General features: G+C 32.0%; 1 protein-coding gene and 1 long non-coding RNA gene across 2 annotated transcripts; one reads left to right on the top strand and one right to left on the bottom strand.

Moving 5' to 3' along the window:
• Nucleotides 1-2,671: 2,671 nt before the first annotated feature.
• LOC100259838 (uncharacterized) lies at nucleotides 2,672-3,463 on the bottom strand. The gene is made up of 2 exons (XR_785617.3): nucleotides 3,268-3,463; nucleotides 2,672-2,981 (listed from the first exon to the last, which is right to left on the bottom strand). It is a non-coding gene; the product is annotated as an uncharacterized LOC100259838 (long non-coding RNA).
• A 2,786-nt stretch (nucleotides 3,464-6,249) lies between these two features.
• Nucleotides 6,250-6,753, top strand: LOC100265021 (SEED MATURATION PROTEIN 1). The gene has a single exon (XM_019219349.2). The coding sequence runs from the start codon at nucleotides 6,284-6,286 to the stop codon at nucleotides 6,614-6,616; it is 333 nt and encodes a 110-aa protein (XP_019074894.1). The 5' UTR covers nucleotides 6,250-6,283; the 3' UTR covers nucleotides 6,617-6,753.
• Nucleotides 6,754-19,052: the final 12,299 nt, after the last annotated feature.

Raw genomic sequence — 19,052 nt, 5'->3', positions numbered from 1 at the left:
GGATGCAGGGCTCCTTGAACCTCTATTTAAGGTTACTTCAGAAAGGTGCCCAAGTGGGACCTCTGCAAGTGTCTCTCCAGAAAAATACTGGAAAATGATGCAAAACCCAGAATTTCATTGCTTGCTAACTTCACCAGTGAAGACAAGAGCATTAACAACAATGAGCAACGAGGAGCTTATATGTTCAAGAAAATGGCCCTGAGAAGTCAGATATGGAGATTCCAGAAATAAGGAGAATTCATGAGGATGCAGCAAGCTGAAAGTATTGAAAAGGCAGAAAAAGGCAACAGCAAGGGTATGTATTCTAGAGGAGCTGATGAATCAAGCCTTGATGATGAGAAAATAGCACAGAATGCAGGAAATAATAGCAATACAGAAAAGTAAGAATTTTGAGCTTTATGTTCAGTGTTTGACCAGCGTTGGGGAGAATCCATCTGAGCTTATGAACCAAGTTTTCTTATAAATGGAAATGCTTCTGATCACTGAATACTTTGGCAACGAATTGGGTCTTTCTATCCCGAACTCCACTCCATCAGGCAACCTAAGTAACTCAGTCTCAAAAGCAGCCTAGACATTAATCCAGCTTGGCCGCCTTGCCTCACATCGTACTCCTCCTATTGTTTCTTCTTCTTTTTTATGATCTTATACGTCTTAAAGCCGGATTTCAAAACCTTTTTCTATCAAAAATGAATTTGGTTTTCTCTAAGGTTCCTTAGAAGCATTTAGGTACAAAATCCAAATTTTAACATGCAATTTGCTGTCACTTTATTTCAGGTATGCACTTTCACTGTTTTCTTTGATTTTTAACTATTTTCATGATTTTCTTGATTTTCAACAAGCATGAACAAACTTCATGATTCCAAGCAATGGAATTTATGGAATCAAGTCATGCGAAATTGATTAGGGCTTTGGTGGGGGCTCGACATTCATGATACTCACTTCAATACTGTTTGCTTGATATATTGATTTTAGATTCTGCTTGATAATATTCATGAATCTGCTTTATATTCATTGTTGAGATATTCTTGTTTCCCATAGAGATGTGGATGCTTGCTAATCAGGTTAGCCTTTTCTACCCCATAACCCTAAAATTCTATGAATGTGTATGTTCTCATGAGACATGACCATGATTGATGCCATAATTGATTGCCTTGATGCTTGTTTGATCATCTTTGATGAAAAATACATACCATGTGTCATATTTCCAAACTAATCTCTTATGTTTCATGATAGCGCTTGAGAAGCCGTTCAGGTACGCACTTCGACTCTCTCTTATGGTTGGTTTTCTTGTTAGGCATGCAATATTTGAAATCACCTAGCCTACTTAGGTACCTATAATTAATTGATTAATGGCCACACTTCCCTTAACTTTGTCAGTAGAGACCTCTTTGGGGCTTAGAGGGGTGCTACCTTTTAAAGGTACCTTCCCAATAAGTAACCTGATCCCCGGACTTAGACTCGGGTTTCTCAAAGACATGCTTTTTCCAAAACTATGGAGTCACATTTTAGGGTTTTTCTTTCTTGTTTTATTTTCCCTTTAAAATAAAAATAAAATAAGTGGCGACTCCAACTTTTTTTTTAAAAATCAATTTTTCACAAATAAAAAGCGAGTCTCGCCGATCGAGTGGGGACGCACGTGAAAAATGCGGGTCCACAACCATGGCCATGGACAAGGACAGTGGCAGAGCCAGAGAAAGAGTGGAGGGAGGGGGGCGGGCAACATATGATCTTTACCTTACATTGGGGCAAAATGAGACCAAAGTGCCCATATAGCCTGGTGGTAGCTATGTATATTTTGCACAATCTGGACCTGGGATGGGTGGGGGACGGCATGGGCATAGCGAAAAAGATGGTTGCAACTCAATTCAACAATGAAGAAAGAAGCGAATAATCCTACCCAACAAAACGATTTGGAAGAGATAGCCATATAAGGCCATATAGAAGACTAGGGTGTAACTACTTCCGGTATACTGTGTTTGCTACTTTAGTTATATATACATATACACAGTATACCGGAAGTAGTTACATATATATATGCATGTAGTTATGTATATACTCTTATTTGCATATCAAAAAAGGAAAAAAAAAAAAAAAAAACCTGAGGGTGTAACCAATAATAAATTAAATGCTACAGTTTGTACCACAATATTTTGCGAATCATGTGAACATGTTCCACCATATAAATCAAACAAACTACAATTTATGTAATTTATATCCTTTCCATCACTTTCTCACAAAATTCAATTCCTATTTTTCCCTTCCAATTTAATTAGACTACAATATTAGGGCTTAATCGAAAGCCCCAATTATGCTAAATTTCATAAGTCTCAAACCCGAAGAAATAAACCAAATGATATGAGCAACTTTCAATTACCAATAAAATAACCAATTTTCAAGTTTATAAGGTGAATATCAACTAACACACGAATAAAGTGAAGATGCTTCAGATATTGCTTACTTCTACGGGTTCGCTTTTTGTACAAGATGCGGTAACCACATTCACGGCATTGAATCACATCGCCAGGCTTCAGGGTGTTTTCTTGCCCACAGTCTACATCCAATTAAGGGTCAGCCACTAAGAACCAAACATCTTCATGGTGATAACAAAATTATTTTGATAAAAAAAAACAGCGAGAAACTAATAAAGCTCTGTTCGTACGCCCAACAAGAGGGAAGAGGAAAAGAAAATTCCATAGCAATTCAACCAAAACTCGTTTTACATTACGTTCCTGAGATTTCTCGGGAACCAAACAAGAAGGTTAAAGAAAATGGATGTACCTCCACAGATGTAGCTAACAGGTTCGGGTTGCGGATCCATTTTGGAAGCAGAGCTGCTGCTATGCAAGGCGGCGTTAGGGTTCTCCCAAGACAAAACCCTTCAGTCCCCCTTTCACGTTTGCGAAATATCGGCGAAATACCGATTTATCGGAAAATTTCCCGATATTTTCCTACCAGTCCAGCCCGCGCACAGGATACAAAATCTGGCTCAAAAATCGTGGATTTAGGGTTCGTGAAATTTAAATCCAATGGCACAACAACAAAGAGACCCTTAAAACAGATCCAGAAAACACAGGGAGCAAAAGAAAAGCAAATTTTTTGGTTTTCTTTGGGGGTTTTGAATGGATTTTCTCGGAAATCAAACGAGAATGAATTTTCCCGGAAATCAAACGAGAATGAATTTTCCCGGAAATCAAATGGGGGATGGATTTTCTTGGGAATCAAACGGGGGTTGCAAAAAAAATAATATCAACGTGATTAGATTAGTACCTGCGAGGATTGAGAGTGGCAGAGGAAGATAGGTCTTTTTAGGAAGAGGAACTCTCTTGGCTGGAGGGCAGCTTCAGCGGCTGGAGGGCAGCTTCAGAAAAGGGGAAAGGGCAATTCTCTCGGCTGGAGGGCAACTTCAGACTATGTTTGGTTTTCAGAAAATTTGAGAGAAAATGTGAAAAAAAAAATTAGAGAGGAAAAGTATAATGAAAGAAAAAATAAAGAAAAATAAAAAGAATAAATTTAAATTTAATAAAATATTTTTATATGTTTTTTAAATTTATTTTACTTATTTCTCTCAATTTTAACAAAATTAAATAATTTAAAGATATATAAATTTTAAATTAATTTTGATTTTATTTGATTTTTTTTATATTTTATAAGATGAAAGGAAAAATGAAAAAGTCATTTTTTTTAACATTTTTTTTTCTTTTTCTAATTTTTTTTAGGAAACAAACATAGTGTAAAGAAAATAATTTTCTCGTAATTGATTTCACTGTAAAAAATGAGAAAAAAAATCAAATATAAATAAAATTAAGTAAAAATTTATGAATTTTTAAATTATATAAAGAAAATATATGAAATGAATTTAAAGGAATATACAAAAATAAATTCTTTTATAATTTTTTCTCACTATTTTCCATCCAATTTTCCGAAGACCAGACATATACGTTGTACAAAATTATATCCTCCACCTGGACATATTCTAGTATTTATATATCGGAAATGAAAAGAAATATGCTGGAATCATCTTTTTTGTCCTCCTTGCTTCACTTGACAGGATGACATTACATGAGGTAAAATGGGATTTTGTCATCACGTGGCACGCCACATTGGCATATCACTTCCATCATGTCACATAATGTATTTAAAGAGTTGTACATATTTTTCATCTGCTCTCTTAAATATCTCTCCTATTTAAACTCTAAAGAATCGTTTTGTTGGAATTAAATATGTGATCACGTTTTTTTTTTTTTCAATTTTAAGTGCTTTTAAAGGACAGCTCAGAGCGGTGAGATAACTAACATTCCTGCAATCAATGAATATAATTATTTATTTAATACCAAGATATTGTTAATATCTTAATATATATGCTATAAAATATAAATATATATATATATATATATATATATATATCTTTTCAGAAAAATGATTATTATTTCAAGAATCATTATTTGAAATCCCTTCGGTTATGCTTCGCTCTCCAAAAATTTGTGAAAAAAAAATACTCGGAAAGAAAATAAAAAGAAAAAAGAAAAAAAATGAAGATGATTTTTCAAACTCAATTTACTTATTTCTTAATATTTTTAATAGTGAAATCAAATATAAGAAAATAAATTTAAAATTTTTTTTTTCCTTAATACTTTCTTGAAATCAAATATAACCTAAAGATTAATACTAGAATTTATCATGAACTCGATTTAAGTAAAACAGAATTAGATTTATTTTGTGCTCAATATCATAGAAGATCCTAACTCTACCTTATTCATTAAAATGCAAAAGAAATTAAAAAATTTTACAATTATAAAAAATATAGAAAATATTATGAAAAATAAAAAATAAAAAGGAGAAACCCCAGAAAAAATAAAAGTTTTTCCTTTTAGGATAAAGTGCTCTCTAGATTTTTATTTTTCTCTTCCAACATTTAGCTTACTTATTCCATGTATAATGCTTTGGGAATTCTCTATATAAAAATTTTCTTGCCTCATTATCTTGCAAACATGTAGCGAAAAATTTTGTGAGCATTATTCTAGATACAACATCAGAGTGAATGACTTTTTCTATTTGATTTTCCTAATAAGAGATGAATTGTTTGCTTGAAAGGTGTAACTATAAATTCGTAAATGGTAGATAAATTTTTAATTTAATTGAAATTCAAATTCATATATCTTCTTTATGGCTTCTTAAGCTAAAACCCCACAAGCATCTTCAAATTGTTGACTTCTCTCAATTTAAAATTTATATTGAGAGAAGTCTAAAATCAAATAAAATCAAAATTAATTTAAAATTTATATATCTTTAAATTATTTAATTTTGTTAAAATTGAGAGAAATAAGTAAAATAAATTTAAAAAACATATAAAAATATTTTATTAAATTTAAATTTATTTTTTTTATTTTTCTTTATTTTTTCTTTCATTATACTTTTCCTCTCTATTTTTTTTTCCACATTTTCTCTCAAAATTTCTGAAAACCAAAAATAAATTTATCAAGTAATTTTTTAAAATAAAATATCTAAAAGAAGAGTATCACATTATTCTTTCATCAATTAGTCTGTTCAAATGTGTTTAGCAAACCAACCAAACCCAAAAGATAGAAAATCAATCAATGAAAATAAAATATCATATTTCAAACTATTGATTGTTAAAGTACACAAAATTTGGTAAGACTTCGTGTCTTGGATGGTTAAATTTGATATCTTAATTAGTATGCTTCAATGTTTGAAACATTTAAATGTGTACTAAAATTAGATTACATTTGATTAATAAAGAAAACTTTTACAATGGAAATTGATACTACAAAATTTAAAACATTTGAAATACAAAATAGTTTTATGAACTATTTCTGTAACGTTGTTTTCTTCCTAGACTTAGTTGTCGATTCTTTGTGTTTGATCTACCATGGATGTTTCTGTTACAGAGAAGGGAGAGTCAAGAAGGCCAACCAGAAGACTGGTGGGGTATAAAAAGGACAACACAAAATAATGGCAGACCAATTGGAAGAATAGTGGCCCATTGAAGAGACAATGTAAAATAATGTGACTTTTGTAGTGGGGAATGAAATGAAAAGGTTTCATCCAAGCAACCGAAGGTCTAGGTGTTGGATGGATAGAAAAGGCAATGACTTTCTATAAATACAACAAGTCTTTCTCAATCGTGTTAGAGGTGGCAGTATTAGAATGGAGAAAGAGAGACGTCAAGAAAATTCACCACGTGTAACTATGAAGAGACACTTGGCAACTCCCCTGGAAATGAAGCTGCCACACACCGCCCTCATCATCGGCAATTTAAAAAGAGATGCGACGCAGTGAGCTGGGGGCATTGAGGAAGAAGCTAGACGGAATGGCCAAGAGCAAGGATGATATCAAGTATGCGACTGCACAAGCAAAGCTGAGTGAAGACGAGGCTTTGAGGGTGAGATATAAATCCGGAACTCCACTTGAAGGAGGGAAGATTGCTGAAAGTGAACCTGTCGATCTCTTCTCCAGTGCTCGGAATATTTCTTCTACTCACACAACTAATACTACACACCCTTCTACCACTGATGATCAGCAGCCTCAAAGGTCGAGTCATGACTCTTTAAGTCTGGAAGAGATTCTAATGCTTCAGGTTAAAGTAATTAGGGTTTAAGAAGGGAGTTGTATTTCCATATTTTCTGTGTCTTCTGTCCTAGAGCTTTTTTTTTTTTGGTTCCTCCTTTCTTTCCCTCTATCCTCTCTTTGGAGTTGTAATAATAAAGGCTTACTGACCACTTGGTTATTGCTGTCCGTCGAAGAACACTAAAGGAAACCAAGAGAACCGATAATCTATTTCAAGTTCTCGCCCAATGCCCAACCCACAAAATGTAAGGAAAGCGGTGGGCATCCAGTGGCATAGGCATCACCCACAATCATGGTCAGAGCCCAACCCAAATCAATTTCTTGGATTTGGTGGAAGAACATCAAGAACCAATCTTGATTAAAAGCCAAAGCAATTGAAAACAAATGAAAGCATAACCTTTCTTATTTGGATTTTCTCTTAAATTCTAGAACCAACAAAAAAAGCCCCAAACAAGAAATTTTTTTAAAATCTTTAACTATGACTCAATTAACTTCTTTTTAACATTCTTGATTATTACAATAGACAAGCAGTTTTTGAAAAAAAATTTATTCTTTAAAAGTGTAATATGATCTCTACGTAATCTAAATTACTTTATAAGTTTGATATTTTTTAAATAGTTCTGTTATAAACTGTAAGACTATTTTTTGTAATGATTTCAGGAAATATTCCTAATTTTCGTAATACTTCAAAATTTTTATTAAAAGATTTGTTGTCAAATATTTAACAAAAGTTAGAAGCGTTTTTTAAATCATTGTGTTCAAAATATGTTTTAAATACATTACATAATAAGCTTTTAAAAGACATTTCTAGAAGAAAAAAAAAAAAAAAAGAATAGTACAAATATTGGAATGTGATTTGAGTCACCCCAAATTCATGACTATCCTAATGTAGAAAACTTGATCTTAATCAAATGGCACTACAAAATTGAAATGTTATAAATAAATAATCTATTATTTTGAACACATTTTAATACTGAGATTGCCAAGATTTTAAAAAATCAACTGCCACGAAGGGAAAGATCAATGTGAAAGAGCATCTTTATCAAAAACGGGTCATAGATCAAAGTTGAGAAAGTTAAGGTTATTTATATAAATAAAAGTCTTATTTAGGCCCTTTTAATCAAATAATTTTAATTTTAATAGTTTGAACATTCTAAAGCATGATTCTCCTTACTGGAAAATGAAAATATTATTATACGAAAGTCTTGATGATTGTTGATTAGAACCTAGAAAGGTTTTTTTTTTTTTTTAAATATTTTTATCTTTATTTTTCCTTTTTTAAATTCCATTTTAGAGGTAGTCCTATTTGCATTGTTTAAATCTAAAATTTTAATTTTAATCAAATAATCCTTATTTTGATGGTGTTTTGTAAATCTAAAATTTGCTGGTAAAGTAAATTAACAATTTGGATTTTGTAAAAGTGTGTTTAACAGTGACTTTATAATAAAAATTTTCAAATGTTAATAATAAAAATTTACCCATGCTTCCTAGAATCACTGTGGAATAAGTTCTAAATCTACAATTTTAATTTTTTTCATTATTGAAACAAGTTTCACTTTATATAACTTCATCTCTTAAATATATCTCTCATCAATTTCACAACAAAAGATTAAACAATTTCCATGGTATACCCACATTCTGAGCCCTTTTTACATAATGCATGAGCCTATAAACCACTCTAATTTTGTTGTAGATTTTAGAAGTGTGTAGAAAATCAAATTTTAAAATAATATTTTTTTACCACAAATATAGTAAATAAATAAATTTTAAATTCATCTATTCAAATTCTATCAAACCATGTCATGGTAACATAAAAATCATGATTCAATGTGTATTAATTACTAATTCTTTTGTTATTTCTCAAAGTTTTTTTTTATGGTTTCTTTTAATTTTTACCAAAATTTTTATTCCCATTTCAATCAATTTTTTCATAAAATCCGACCATCTATATTTTGATTTAACGCTTTGATCATTGGTGCCAATTCTTATAGGATGGTAGAAAATAGTTTTCAATATTGTTTTTAGGATGATTTTTTTTATTTTACTACTAACATGTGAGTCTTGATTTTTTATTTTATTTTTAATATCTTAATTTTTAAATAGTTTTAAACCCTTGTGTTAACAAAAATAAATAAATAAATAAATAAATAAATAAATCTCGACTTAAATAGAATTTTTTACAATTTAAAAAAAAAAAAGAAAAAGAAAAAAGTCATTTGAAGATATATGTCAATAGAAAGTCATCTTTTCATATTTTCAATTATATCATCTAAAATATTGATCTTTTTATGCATTTTTTTTTATCAATAATATATTTTAATTGTATAAATACTATCTTTTGATAGGAAACTTTAACCATTTTTAAAGGCTTTTTTTTTTTTCAAAAACTTATGCCAAAATGAAAGTTTTTTCAAAACAATATATATCGAAAGGAGATTTGGTGCTACTTAATAGCTGTTTTTTTATAATAGTTTTCCATTCTCCAAAACATAAAAAATAGAAAAATATGTTTGATTATCATAGAACTGTCTTTTGTTCTATTATTAAAAATATCAAACAAAGTGCTTTCAAATAATATTTTTTTAATTTTTTTCAATTACTTTCACTTATTTTGAGTTGTTTCAAAACATAATTATACACATATAAAATAACTAAAAATAAAATAATAGACAAAAACTATTTTTAAAACATTAAAAACAAGTTAAAAATGTTTTAAGTTCTTAAATAAACTTTTATTCTATGAACATTAAAAAAAAAAAAAACAGTTTTTAAAAAGTAATTAAAAAACAATTACCTCAAAAGTTATCATCGTGTCTTGTTTTCTCAGTCGAAAAATCTAAGGTTGTCCTAGCCTTTTTTACCCCAAATGTCACTCTTGTATTTTTTTTTCAGCATTATTTAACGAAAAAGAAAAGTGGCCCAAGGGCCATCCCTTGGCCTAAATTTATAGCAAGCCAAAGTTCATTCAAACCCTTTCCACCAAAATAGTTTTTTTTTTTTTTTTTTTTTCTAATCATCTTATTTCTCTAAGCTAACCCCATATCCAAAATAGATTGAACTAATGGCATCTTTAAATTGGCTTGTAACTCGGGGTGTCAATCCGAGTTTCAAGTTCAAGTTTCAAAGCATTGGTTCTAAGTAATGTTTTCATAATCAGATATGTCATTAAACTGGAAAAGTTATTGGTTCATTGGTCGCATCGGCGGTCAAATTATGGTCGAACCAATAATGTCATAAATATATATTTTATATATTATTAAAATTTAAAATAATTTAAAAAATAAAAATAATAAATTATGAGGAACATAATATTTTTAGAAATTTATTTAAAATCATAATGTTCTCATTAATTTAAATTTAAATTATAAATTTTAAAAATCATAAAGTTAAAAAAATTACAATTGTAAAATTAAAATAAATAACAATGAAAATAAACTAATAAAGTAAATGAAAATAAAAAAAATACAAGGAAAATCTAAAAAATGTGAGTGAAACACTCATAATATCGTGTTTTTTTATTTAAATATTATTTCCTCATATTTTTATTTTATAGTTCATATTGAACCACACATAAAATATTAAGATTGAAATATTTATGTTATTAAATCACTAATTCAACATTTTTTTTAAAAATTTAACTATTATACCAAAAAACAAACTTTTCCGTATCACATATCTCTTTTTCAATCAATGACAAATTTTTATGTATATAATTGGTATTTTCAACCAATAACAAACTTCTATATATATAATTAATGTTCTAAGGTTTTCGTTTCTACAAATGATTAGATAGTAATGTAATATAGAATTGGATTTAAAATTTACAAAATTATAGCCACAAATTTAATCATAAACTTTGATATTCCAAAGTTAATAAAATGAGTCATTCATATTTAAAATTAATATCGATAAAGTTAATATTGATATTTAAAATATCGATAAAGTGAAAATTATTTAAAATTAATAGAAATGCTTGAAAAAACTTTAAAAAATGATAAAATAAGTAAAAATACACATTTTAAAGTTATCTTGTAAGTGTAATTGACATATATATATATATATATATATATATAATTAAAAAGATATTTTAAACAAAGATATATTGGTAGATTCGATATTTGAATTTTAAAAATAATATATATGAATTTTGAAAGTATATAGAGTTAGAATTGAATTAAAAAATATTTGATTTTATTGAATAAAAATAATTTATACATAAATATAATACATATGATATTACAATAGTCGTTATATTAATGAAGAGATCGATGTGATTTTATTATATTATTAGATGAAGATGACCCAATTTGCTGAAGATAATGTTTATTTAAAAAATTTTAAAATTTTTTTATTAAAATATGTTTTATTATATTTTAAATAAAAATTAAATTAATTTATATAAATATTTTATTTGAGATTTAATTTTTAAAATTTTATTAAAAACATATAGTAACAACTTTTTTTTATTAATATTAATTTATTTAATAATCAAAATAAAATTCAATAATTTATAATTATTTATATGGGTAGAGGAAAATTGCTCTCATGATTGGTTTTTTTTTTTTTTTTTTACCTCTACTAAATCTAAAAATTAAAAGGGCCACCCACTTCTGAAGTTGCCCTCCAGCCGAGAGAATTTCCCTTTCCCCTTTTCTGAAGCTGCCCTCCAGCCGCTGAAGCTGCCCTCCAGCCAAGAGAGTTCCTCTTCCTAAAAAGACCTATCTTCCTCTGCCACTCTCAATCCTCGCAGGTACTAATCTAATCACGTTGATATTATTTTTTTTGCAACCCCCGTTTGATTCCCAAGAAAATCCATCCCCCATTTGATTTCCGGGAAAATTCATTCTCGTTTGATTTCCGAGAAAATCCATTCAAAACCCCCAAAGAAAACCAAAAAATTTGCTTTTCTTTTGCTCCCTGTGTTTTCTGGATCTGTTTTAAGGGTCTCTTTGTTGTTGTGCCATTGGATTTAAATTTCACGAACCCTAAATCCACGATTTTTGAGCCAGATTTTGTATCCTGTGCGCGGGCTGGACTGGTAGGAAAATATCGGGAAATTTTCCGATAAATCGGTATTTCGCCGATATTTCGCCGATATATCGGCGATTTTGCCGATTTTTTGTCGATTTTTCCGTCGATCGATAATCGGTGACGATTATCGTTTCAGCGCCTTCCGATATCCGATATTTCTTCGAAATATCGGCGACATTTTCCGATTTTTCAATCCCTGCTCCGGTCCAGCCGGGACCAGAATACATATCTCCAGAAAGATCTGCGCCTCTCATTTCAATGTTGACCGCTTTTACTGAAGGAGAACCCTAATGCCGCCTTGCATAGCAGCAGCTCCAGAACCCTAACGCCGCCTTGCATAGCAGCAGCTCTGCTTCCAAAATGGATCTGCAACCCGAACCTGTTAGCTACATCTGTGGAGGTACATCCATTTTTCAATGAAAAAAGTATTTTTTTTTCTTTACTCTTTTCCTTTCCTTAGACTTTATACTTACAGATCCTGATATGAATCTAGATCATTAGCAAGATCAGAATTTGTAGGTAAAGCAAATACAAATAAATGGGGGTAGGTATATATCAGAAAATCTGACTTTCGTTATTCTTCTGTATCCGACATTTCTAACGAACAAATGGGTTATAGTATTTCATGTTGGATCAGCGAATTATTGGGCCGAGCTGGATTTGAACCAGCGTAGACATATTGCTAACGAATTTACAGTCCGTCCCCATTAGCCGCTCGGGCATCGACCCAAGAAGAATCAATTCTAGGATTATTGATAATCCATAATCAACTTCCTTTCCTAAACCCCCTTTTCTCAAATTGATGAATTGGCAAATTCATGCATGTACCCAACCTCAAATCGTTCCCATCATTGGCTAATTGGCTTGAGCATATACCCCTTTTCAATATGTTATTAATAATGAGGATATTCAAATTTAGAATAAAAGTAAACGGAAAAGGGATAGATTTGGTAACTTTTTTTTATAACTTGAGTCAAGTTTTAATCTTATCCTGTGTCATCACAATTATATATATATATATATATATTAAAAATTGTAATATTTATTTATTCATAAAATATATTTAGTTTAATATAATTATCAAATCTATTGGTTCTTCTTTATTTAAGGTTATAGAATGTTTCAAGAATTAAATTGTTCGTCCATTAAAACGGTATATGAGTTGGGTTCAAAATATCATGAGACAACTTAGTTTGAATTAGTAGATCTTAATAAAGGGAATAATAATGTCATATGCAAAAAAGAAAAAGACTCATAGAATTGGCAAAGGCAAAAGCTCCTTAAAACCAAAAAGTCGGATAGAAAAGGGATGAAAGATCTTCATTCTTAGTCCCATCTCATTTAATATTCTTATTAGGATGGGGAAAAAAACTAATTTATATAAATAACATAAAATCGGGGTGGAGTGACTCATTCTAAACCCAAACCCACCATGTTATCATCCTTACAATAAATTAATTGATTATAAAACCCAAACCAAACATAAAATCGTTTTCACCTTTAAGATGTTCAATAATTTCATAAAACCCCACATTAAAGATGTTCAACTTGTTTGGTTCCCGAGAAATCTCAGGAATGTAATGTAAAACGAGTTTTGGTTGAATTGCTATGGAATTTTCTTTTCCTCTTCCCTCTTGTTGGGCGTACGAACAGAGCTTTATTAGTTTCTCGCTGTTTTTTTTTTTATCAAAATAATTTTGTTATCACCATGAAGATGTTTGGTTCTTAGTGGCTGACCCTTAATTGGATGTAGACTGTGGGCAAGAAAACACCCTGAAGCCTGGCGATGTGATTCAATGCCGTGAATGTGGTTACCGCATCTTGTACAAAAAGCGAACCCGTAGAAGTAAGCAATATCTGAAGCATCTTCACTTTATTAGTGTGTTAGTTGATATTCACTTTATAAACTTGAAAATTGGTTATTTTATTGGTAATTGAAAGTTGCTCATATCTTTTGGTTTATTTCTTCGGGTTTGAGACTTATGAAATTTAGCATAATTGGGGCTTTCGGTTAAGCCCTAATATTGTAGTATAATTAAATTGGAAGGGAAAAATAGGAATTGAATTTTGTGAGAAAGTGATGGAAAGGATATAAATTACATAAATTGTAGTTTGTTTGATTTATATGGTGGAACATGTTCACATGATTTGCAAAATATTGTGGTACAAACTGTAGCATTTAATTTATTATTGGTTACACCCTCAGGTTTTTTTTTTTTTTTTTTCCTTTTTGGATATGCAAATAAGAGTATATACATAACTACATACATATATATATGTAACTACTTCCGGTATACTGTGTATATGAATATATAACTAAAGTTGCGAACACAGTATACCGGAAGTAGTTACACCCTAGTCTTCTATATGGCCTTATATGGCTATCTCTTCCAAGTCGTTTTGTTGGGTAGGATTATTCGCTTCTTTCTTCATTATTGAATTGAGTTGCAACCATCTTTTTCGCTATGCCCATGCCGCCCCCCACCCATCCTAGGTCCAGATTGTGCAAAATATACATATCTACCACCAGGCTATATGGGCACTTTGGTCTCATTTTGCCCCAATGTAAGGTAAAGATCATATGTTGCCCGCCCTCCTCCCTTCACTCTTTCTCTGGCTCTGCCACTGTCCTTGTCCATGGCCATGGTGTTAACCTCTTATACTTCTACTTGAGTTAATTTTATTCATTAATTGGCTTGTTTCCCCATTTATAGGAGTGATTTGTTTGAGGAACCTGCATTAATGGCTTTTCCATTTTCTTATAAAGTGTTTTTTCATGAGTTTGTTTTGATCCCATAGGCCCTTTTGGGATTCGGGCTAACTGCTTTATTAGAAACCTAGCAGAAAAAACTACTTTCAGCCTTGAATTGGTTTCAGCTTGTGAATATTTTGTTTAACACTAAATTGTAGTATGACCCTTGAGGCCTAGCTCTAGTGGCAAAGGGTTGGGGTGGGTTTACAAGAGTTTCGAAGTTCAAGTCCCAATGGGGACCCAAAAAAACATTAAATTGTATTATGGTCCCAATTTAAGTTCTTTGCCTTTCATTTTCTGAAGTCACTCCACTTTATTCTCCTTTTTTTGGAGCCCCTTTTTAGTAATGGATTGGTTGAGTTATAGTGTAGCTGTAGGAACATAAAGTAGAAGTGTACAAAATGATCTTTATGGGGGAGATTGTGGCAGTTGTTATGTGATAACTTGCAGAAAAATTAATCCTTTTCTTGTAGTCTTGTGGTAGGATAAAGGTATTTCATTAGTTATATAGTTGATTTTTGTTCCCACTGCTTTGACGGCAATTATAGGATATGTGAAAATTTTCTGAAAAATTAATCCTTTTGTAATATTGAGGCAGGCTAAAGGTGTTTCTTGAGTTACTTGTACTTGGTTTTTGTTCTGGTTGCTTTGTTGGTGATATGGACAAAAGGTTTCAAGGTGGGAGGTGGGGCCCAAAGGTGGGGGTTGTGTTGTAAAGAGATGAAGGAAGAAATGGCAGCAAGGCATTTTTAGAATACTTGCTTTCAAATAGAAAGACCTGTCTTCTAAATCAAAATTAATTGCCCCTGTTTGAACATGTTTATTATAAAAATAAGTAGCATCACGAGGGACAATCATGAAACTGATCTTGATTGAGGAACCAATCAATATCTTGCTCTTAGACCCCAATCTTGTCTGTTGCAAAGAGGGGAATTGCTTTCGTGCAAAAGCCATATCTAGTGAATTGGTCCATATATGGATAAGAGGAATGGAGGCTTGGGTATTAGAAGTTTGTCCAACCTTAACAAGGCTCTCTCCTTGACAAATGTTGTTGGAGATTTGTTGCTAAGAGGGCTCCTTTTGGAAAAAGGTGATTATAGGGAAGTATGGGGAGGAAGGAAGGGGATGACAGTGAAGAGGAGCAAGGGAAGGGTATGAAGTGGGGAGTGTGGAAGACTATCAGAAGTGAGGCCTTCAACAGTAGAACCGGTTTAGTGTGGGCAATGGGTGAAGGTAGAAATTTTGGAAGGATAGAGGGTGTGTTAACCTATCTCTTGGAGAGGCTTTCCTTGAGTTGTTTACCATAGCTATTGCCAAAGGTGATAACTGATGTGTGAGAGCAAAAAAAAAATGAGGAGTTTTTTGCAAACCTCATTTCACTAGGTACATCCATGATTGAGAGCTAGATGGGGTGGATCTTTTTTAGGAGATTCCAAGCACTATCAATTTGCAAGGATGTTGAAGATAAAATGGTTTAATTGAACTTGAAATGTGGCAATTTTTTAGTTAAATCTCTTTACACTTTATCTAATGGAAGAATAGGGACTTTTCTTTCCAGCATTGTTTGGAATCCTTGTGACTTGTCAAAAGCTGGATTTTTTTTGCTTGGAAAGCTGTGTGGGGAATGATATTAATGTTGTATCAGCTCAAAAGGAGGAAATGGAAGATGCTGAACATGTGCTATTTGTGCAAAGGAGAAGAAACGGTTGATCGCATTCTCCTTTGATGCTCAAAAGTAGTCATCTTGTGACATCTAATTTACACTCTTTTTGGAATAAAGTGGGTGATGTAGTTCTTTGAAAAGAATGCTCTAAGTTGGCATGGATCTTTTGTAGGGAAAAAGGAGGAAGAGAGCTGCTTTGTGTGTATTCCTCAGCTTTAGTTGGCCTTGTGGCTCCATTGTTTATGTTGTGTATGCTTTTGTGTGCCCATTTGTATATTGACTATCAATATATATATAGAAGATGATAGGACAAAAGTATTGGTTGTGTAACATGACACACCGTCTTGAAAATCAGAGAGTGAGAATAGTCTAAGGAAATGTTGAATCCTTGTCCTGTAAATGGAGCAGAAGGGGTTGACATTGATAATCATGGAAATGGAGATTTAGGTTGGGTCTAAATGTTTCTCTTGTTTGTAAACTAGAGGGAGGGAGAAATGGAGGGAGGAGGGATGGTGGATGAGGATCTAAAAGGTGTAAGCATGGTAGCTTTTATTTTTTATTTTTTTTGACATTGAACTAGGATATTGCCATGTTGAGAAGAATTCTTTAGATTTTATAGGAAATTTTCTTAAGAAGAGAGGATGATCACAAGGTATGAATGACAGATTTGAAGAAAATGATGCTTAAATTGAATTTCTATTGCAAAGAAAGGCTTGAATAACTGCCTCTATGGCAGTTGACTTAAAAAGGCATTTTTGTATTCAGTTTCCTCCTTCATTAACTACATTTTTTCCAGCCTTTCAATTTATATTAATGTCACTATGTATGTAGTGAAAGAGTCATCAACAATTACTTTAATCCAAAATGTGATGCATTGTGTCATGTTGCCTACTCTTCTACAGGGTGATTGACCTCCTTAATGTTTTGTTCATGAATTTTGACAGCATACTAAGTGAACTTTTGCTTAATTTGCTCATGCAACATAGCCGACATTCTTGGTAGAGGTTGTCATAATCTTCTTGCACATGCTGACAATTCAAATATGAATTCCTTAAATCATTTATTTGCAGCTCTATTCGATGTGGGCACCTTGACTATCATGTTTATGAAAATTCCCCTTGAAAATGGTGCTTATCTTTTCTATTTTAATTGTGTTCTCCTTTTCTCTTGCTGCATTTTTCTCCTCTTCCTTCCAGTCATTCCAGTTGACAGTGAGTGTGATTTCCAAGATATGTTAACAATATTGGCGAGATGCTGTTGGTGTTGTATCTGTAAGAAAGATGTGTCAAGACATTAGACCATTGGATTTTGCATTGTTTATTTGAACCAATTCAGATTTGTGGTTGCTTCTCTTTCAGCTATCAGGGTTGTGTTTTAAAAATTTATGGTGTCTATAGAGAAGGTCAGTGGTGCGAAAAGCAGCCTCTTTGAGCTTGTTGTAGACTTATTGGAAAGAACGTAATAGAGCTTTTGTGGTGGGGTGGGTATGGAGATCTCCGTGAGCAGGCTTTCGCATCAGTTTTCTAGAATTGTCTGTGTTTTTGTGTTTTAGCGGGTTGCAGCAAGTTGCTTTTTTAGGTTTGGTCTTGAAGGCATGTAGCTTAGTTTTCCTTTTTTGTCTGGTTCGTTCCCCCTTTCTAGGTGTTCTGGTATTGTGGGGGATGTATCTGGTTAGGGACTAATTTCTTGGCCCCTTCAGTGGGTGTTTGTCTATAGAGAACGGATGCTGATTTTCTACAATTAGGAACTTCCTAGCATGCAGAGTAAGTATCCCTTGCCTTAGTGTACAAGAGAGGGGAGCAAAAAATTGAGAGAGCATGTGTTATTATGGAATGGTTAAGAGCTAGGTAGCACAAGTGTTGTGCCTTTTGGTTTTCTTGCTTGCCTATAATTATTCAAATTGAAAAAAAGGAAGGAAAAGAGAAAGGGAACAATCAATGGGTTGAATCTAACTCAATTGTTGGTTTGGTTGGTTTATTTATTAGCTTTCACTTATATTATAATCATTGAACACTACTTTCTTTAATTTTTTTCTACAGTTGTGCAGTATGAAGCACGCTGAAGGCAATGTGAAAGCTCAAGCATATAGAGTTGGTTGATTCTGTATCACTTGGTAGAAGGATGTGCATCTATTTTGATACTAATGCTGGGCGTATTATTATAAGGTTTCTGTTGGATTGTCTCAAACAATTACTTGTCAACAATGAAATGAACAGGCATTGATAGGTACAATGAAATGTACTTGATAAATTCTATTGGCTTGATATTTCTTACCAGAAATCTTTTTGTATTTATCTTTACTATACTTTATAGCATCCCATTGGTAATGATAAGATATGCAACCAATAGAAATGCTTTGCCCTCCATCAGTGGCCAACCTCATTCTAAATAACTTACTAAGCTCCCATATTCTAGAAGTTCAAATATCCATAAAAATTAAATATTCATAAAAATAAGGGGAATGATTTAAATTTTATTCCCCTTTGTGTGAGTTTGCATGAATTTTAGGTTACCATGATTGCAGGCCACGTTTTGTTCACTGCATTAAGCTTTGCAATTCCACTTCACTGAGCTCATTAGGGTTAATGATGGAGCTCTGTACACTTCTGTTGGTGTCCCTACTGTTTGTATCTGCAATGGGGCAGCTTCCATCACAGGACATTGTGGCACTGCTCGAATTCAAGAAGGGAAACCAGCATGATCCAACTGGTTATGTGCTTAATTCATTGGAATGAGGAGTCTATAGATTTCAATGGGTGCCCTTCCCCTTGGAAAGGCATTGTTGGTAATGGTGCCAATGTTGCTCGGGTGTTTTTTGATCACCAAGGTCTTTCTACTGATGTTGATTTGAGTGTATCTTTGAAATCTCACAATACCGGAGAAACCTCATCGAGAAAAGGCCTCATCTAGAATTGTTGATAGGAGGCAATATCCTATGTATTACAGTCCACACTTCATTGATAGGGATACTAAGTTCCAGTCAATTAGTAGAATTTGTGGTGATTCAAGATTACTTGGGAA

Source organism: Vitis vinifera, chromosome 4 (assembly GCF_030704535.1).
Source record: "Vitis vinifera cultivar Pinot Noir 40024 chromosome 4, ASM3070453v1".
In the NCBI taxonomy this organism is placed as follows: Eukaryota; Viridiplantae; Streptophyta; class Magnoliopsida; order Vitales; family Vitaceae; genus Vitis; species Vitis vinifera.
This window is presented reverse-complemented; position numbering and strand designations above follow the sequence as displayed.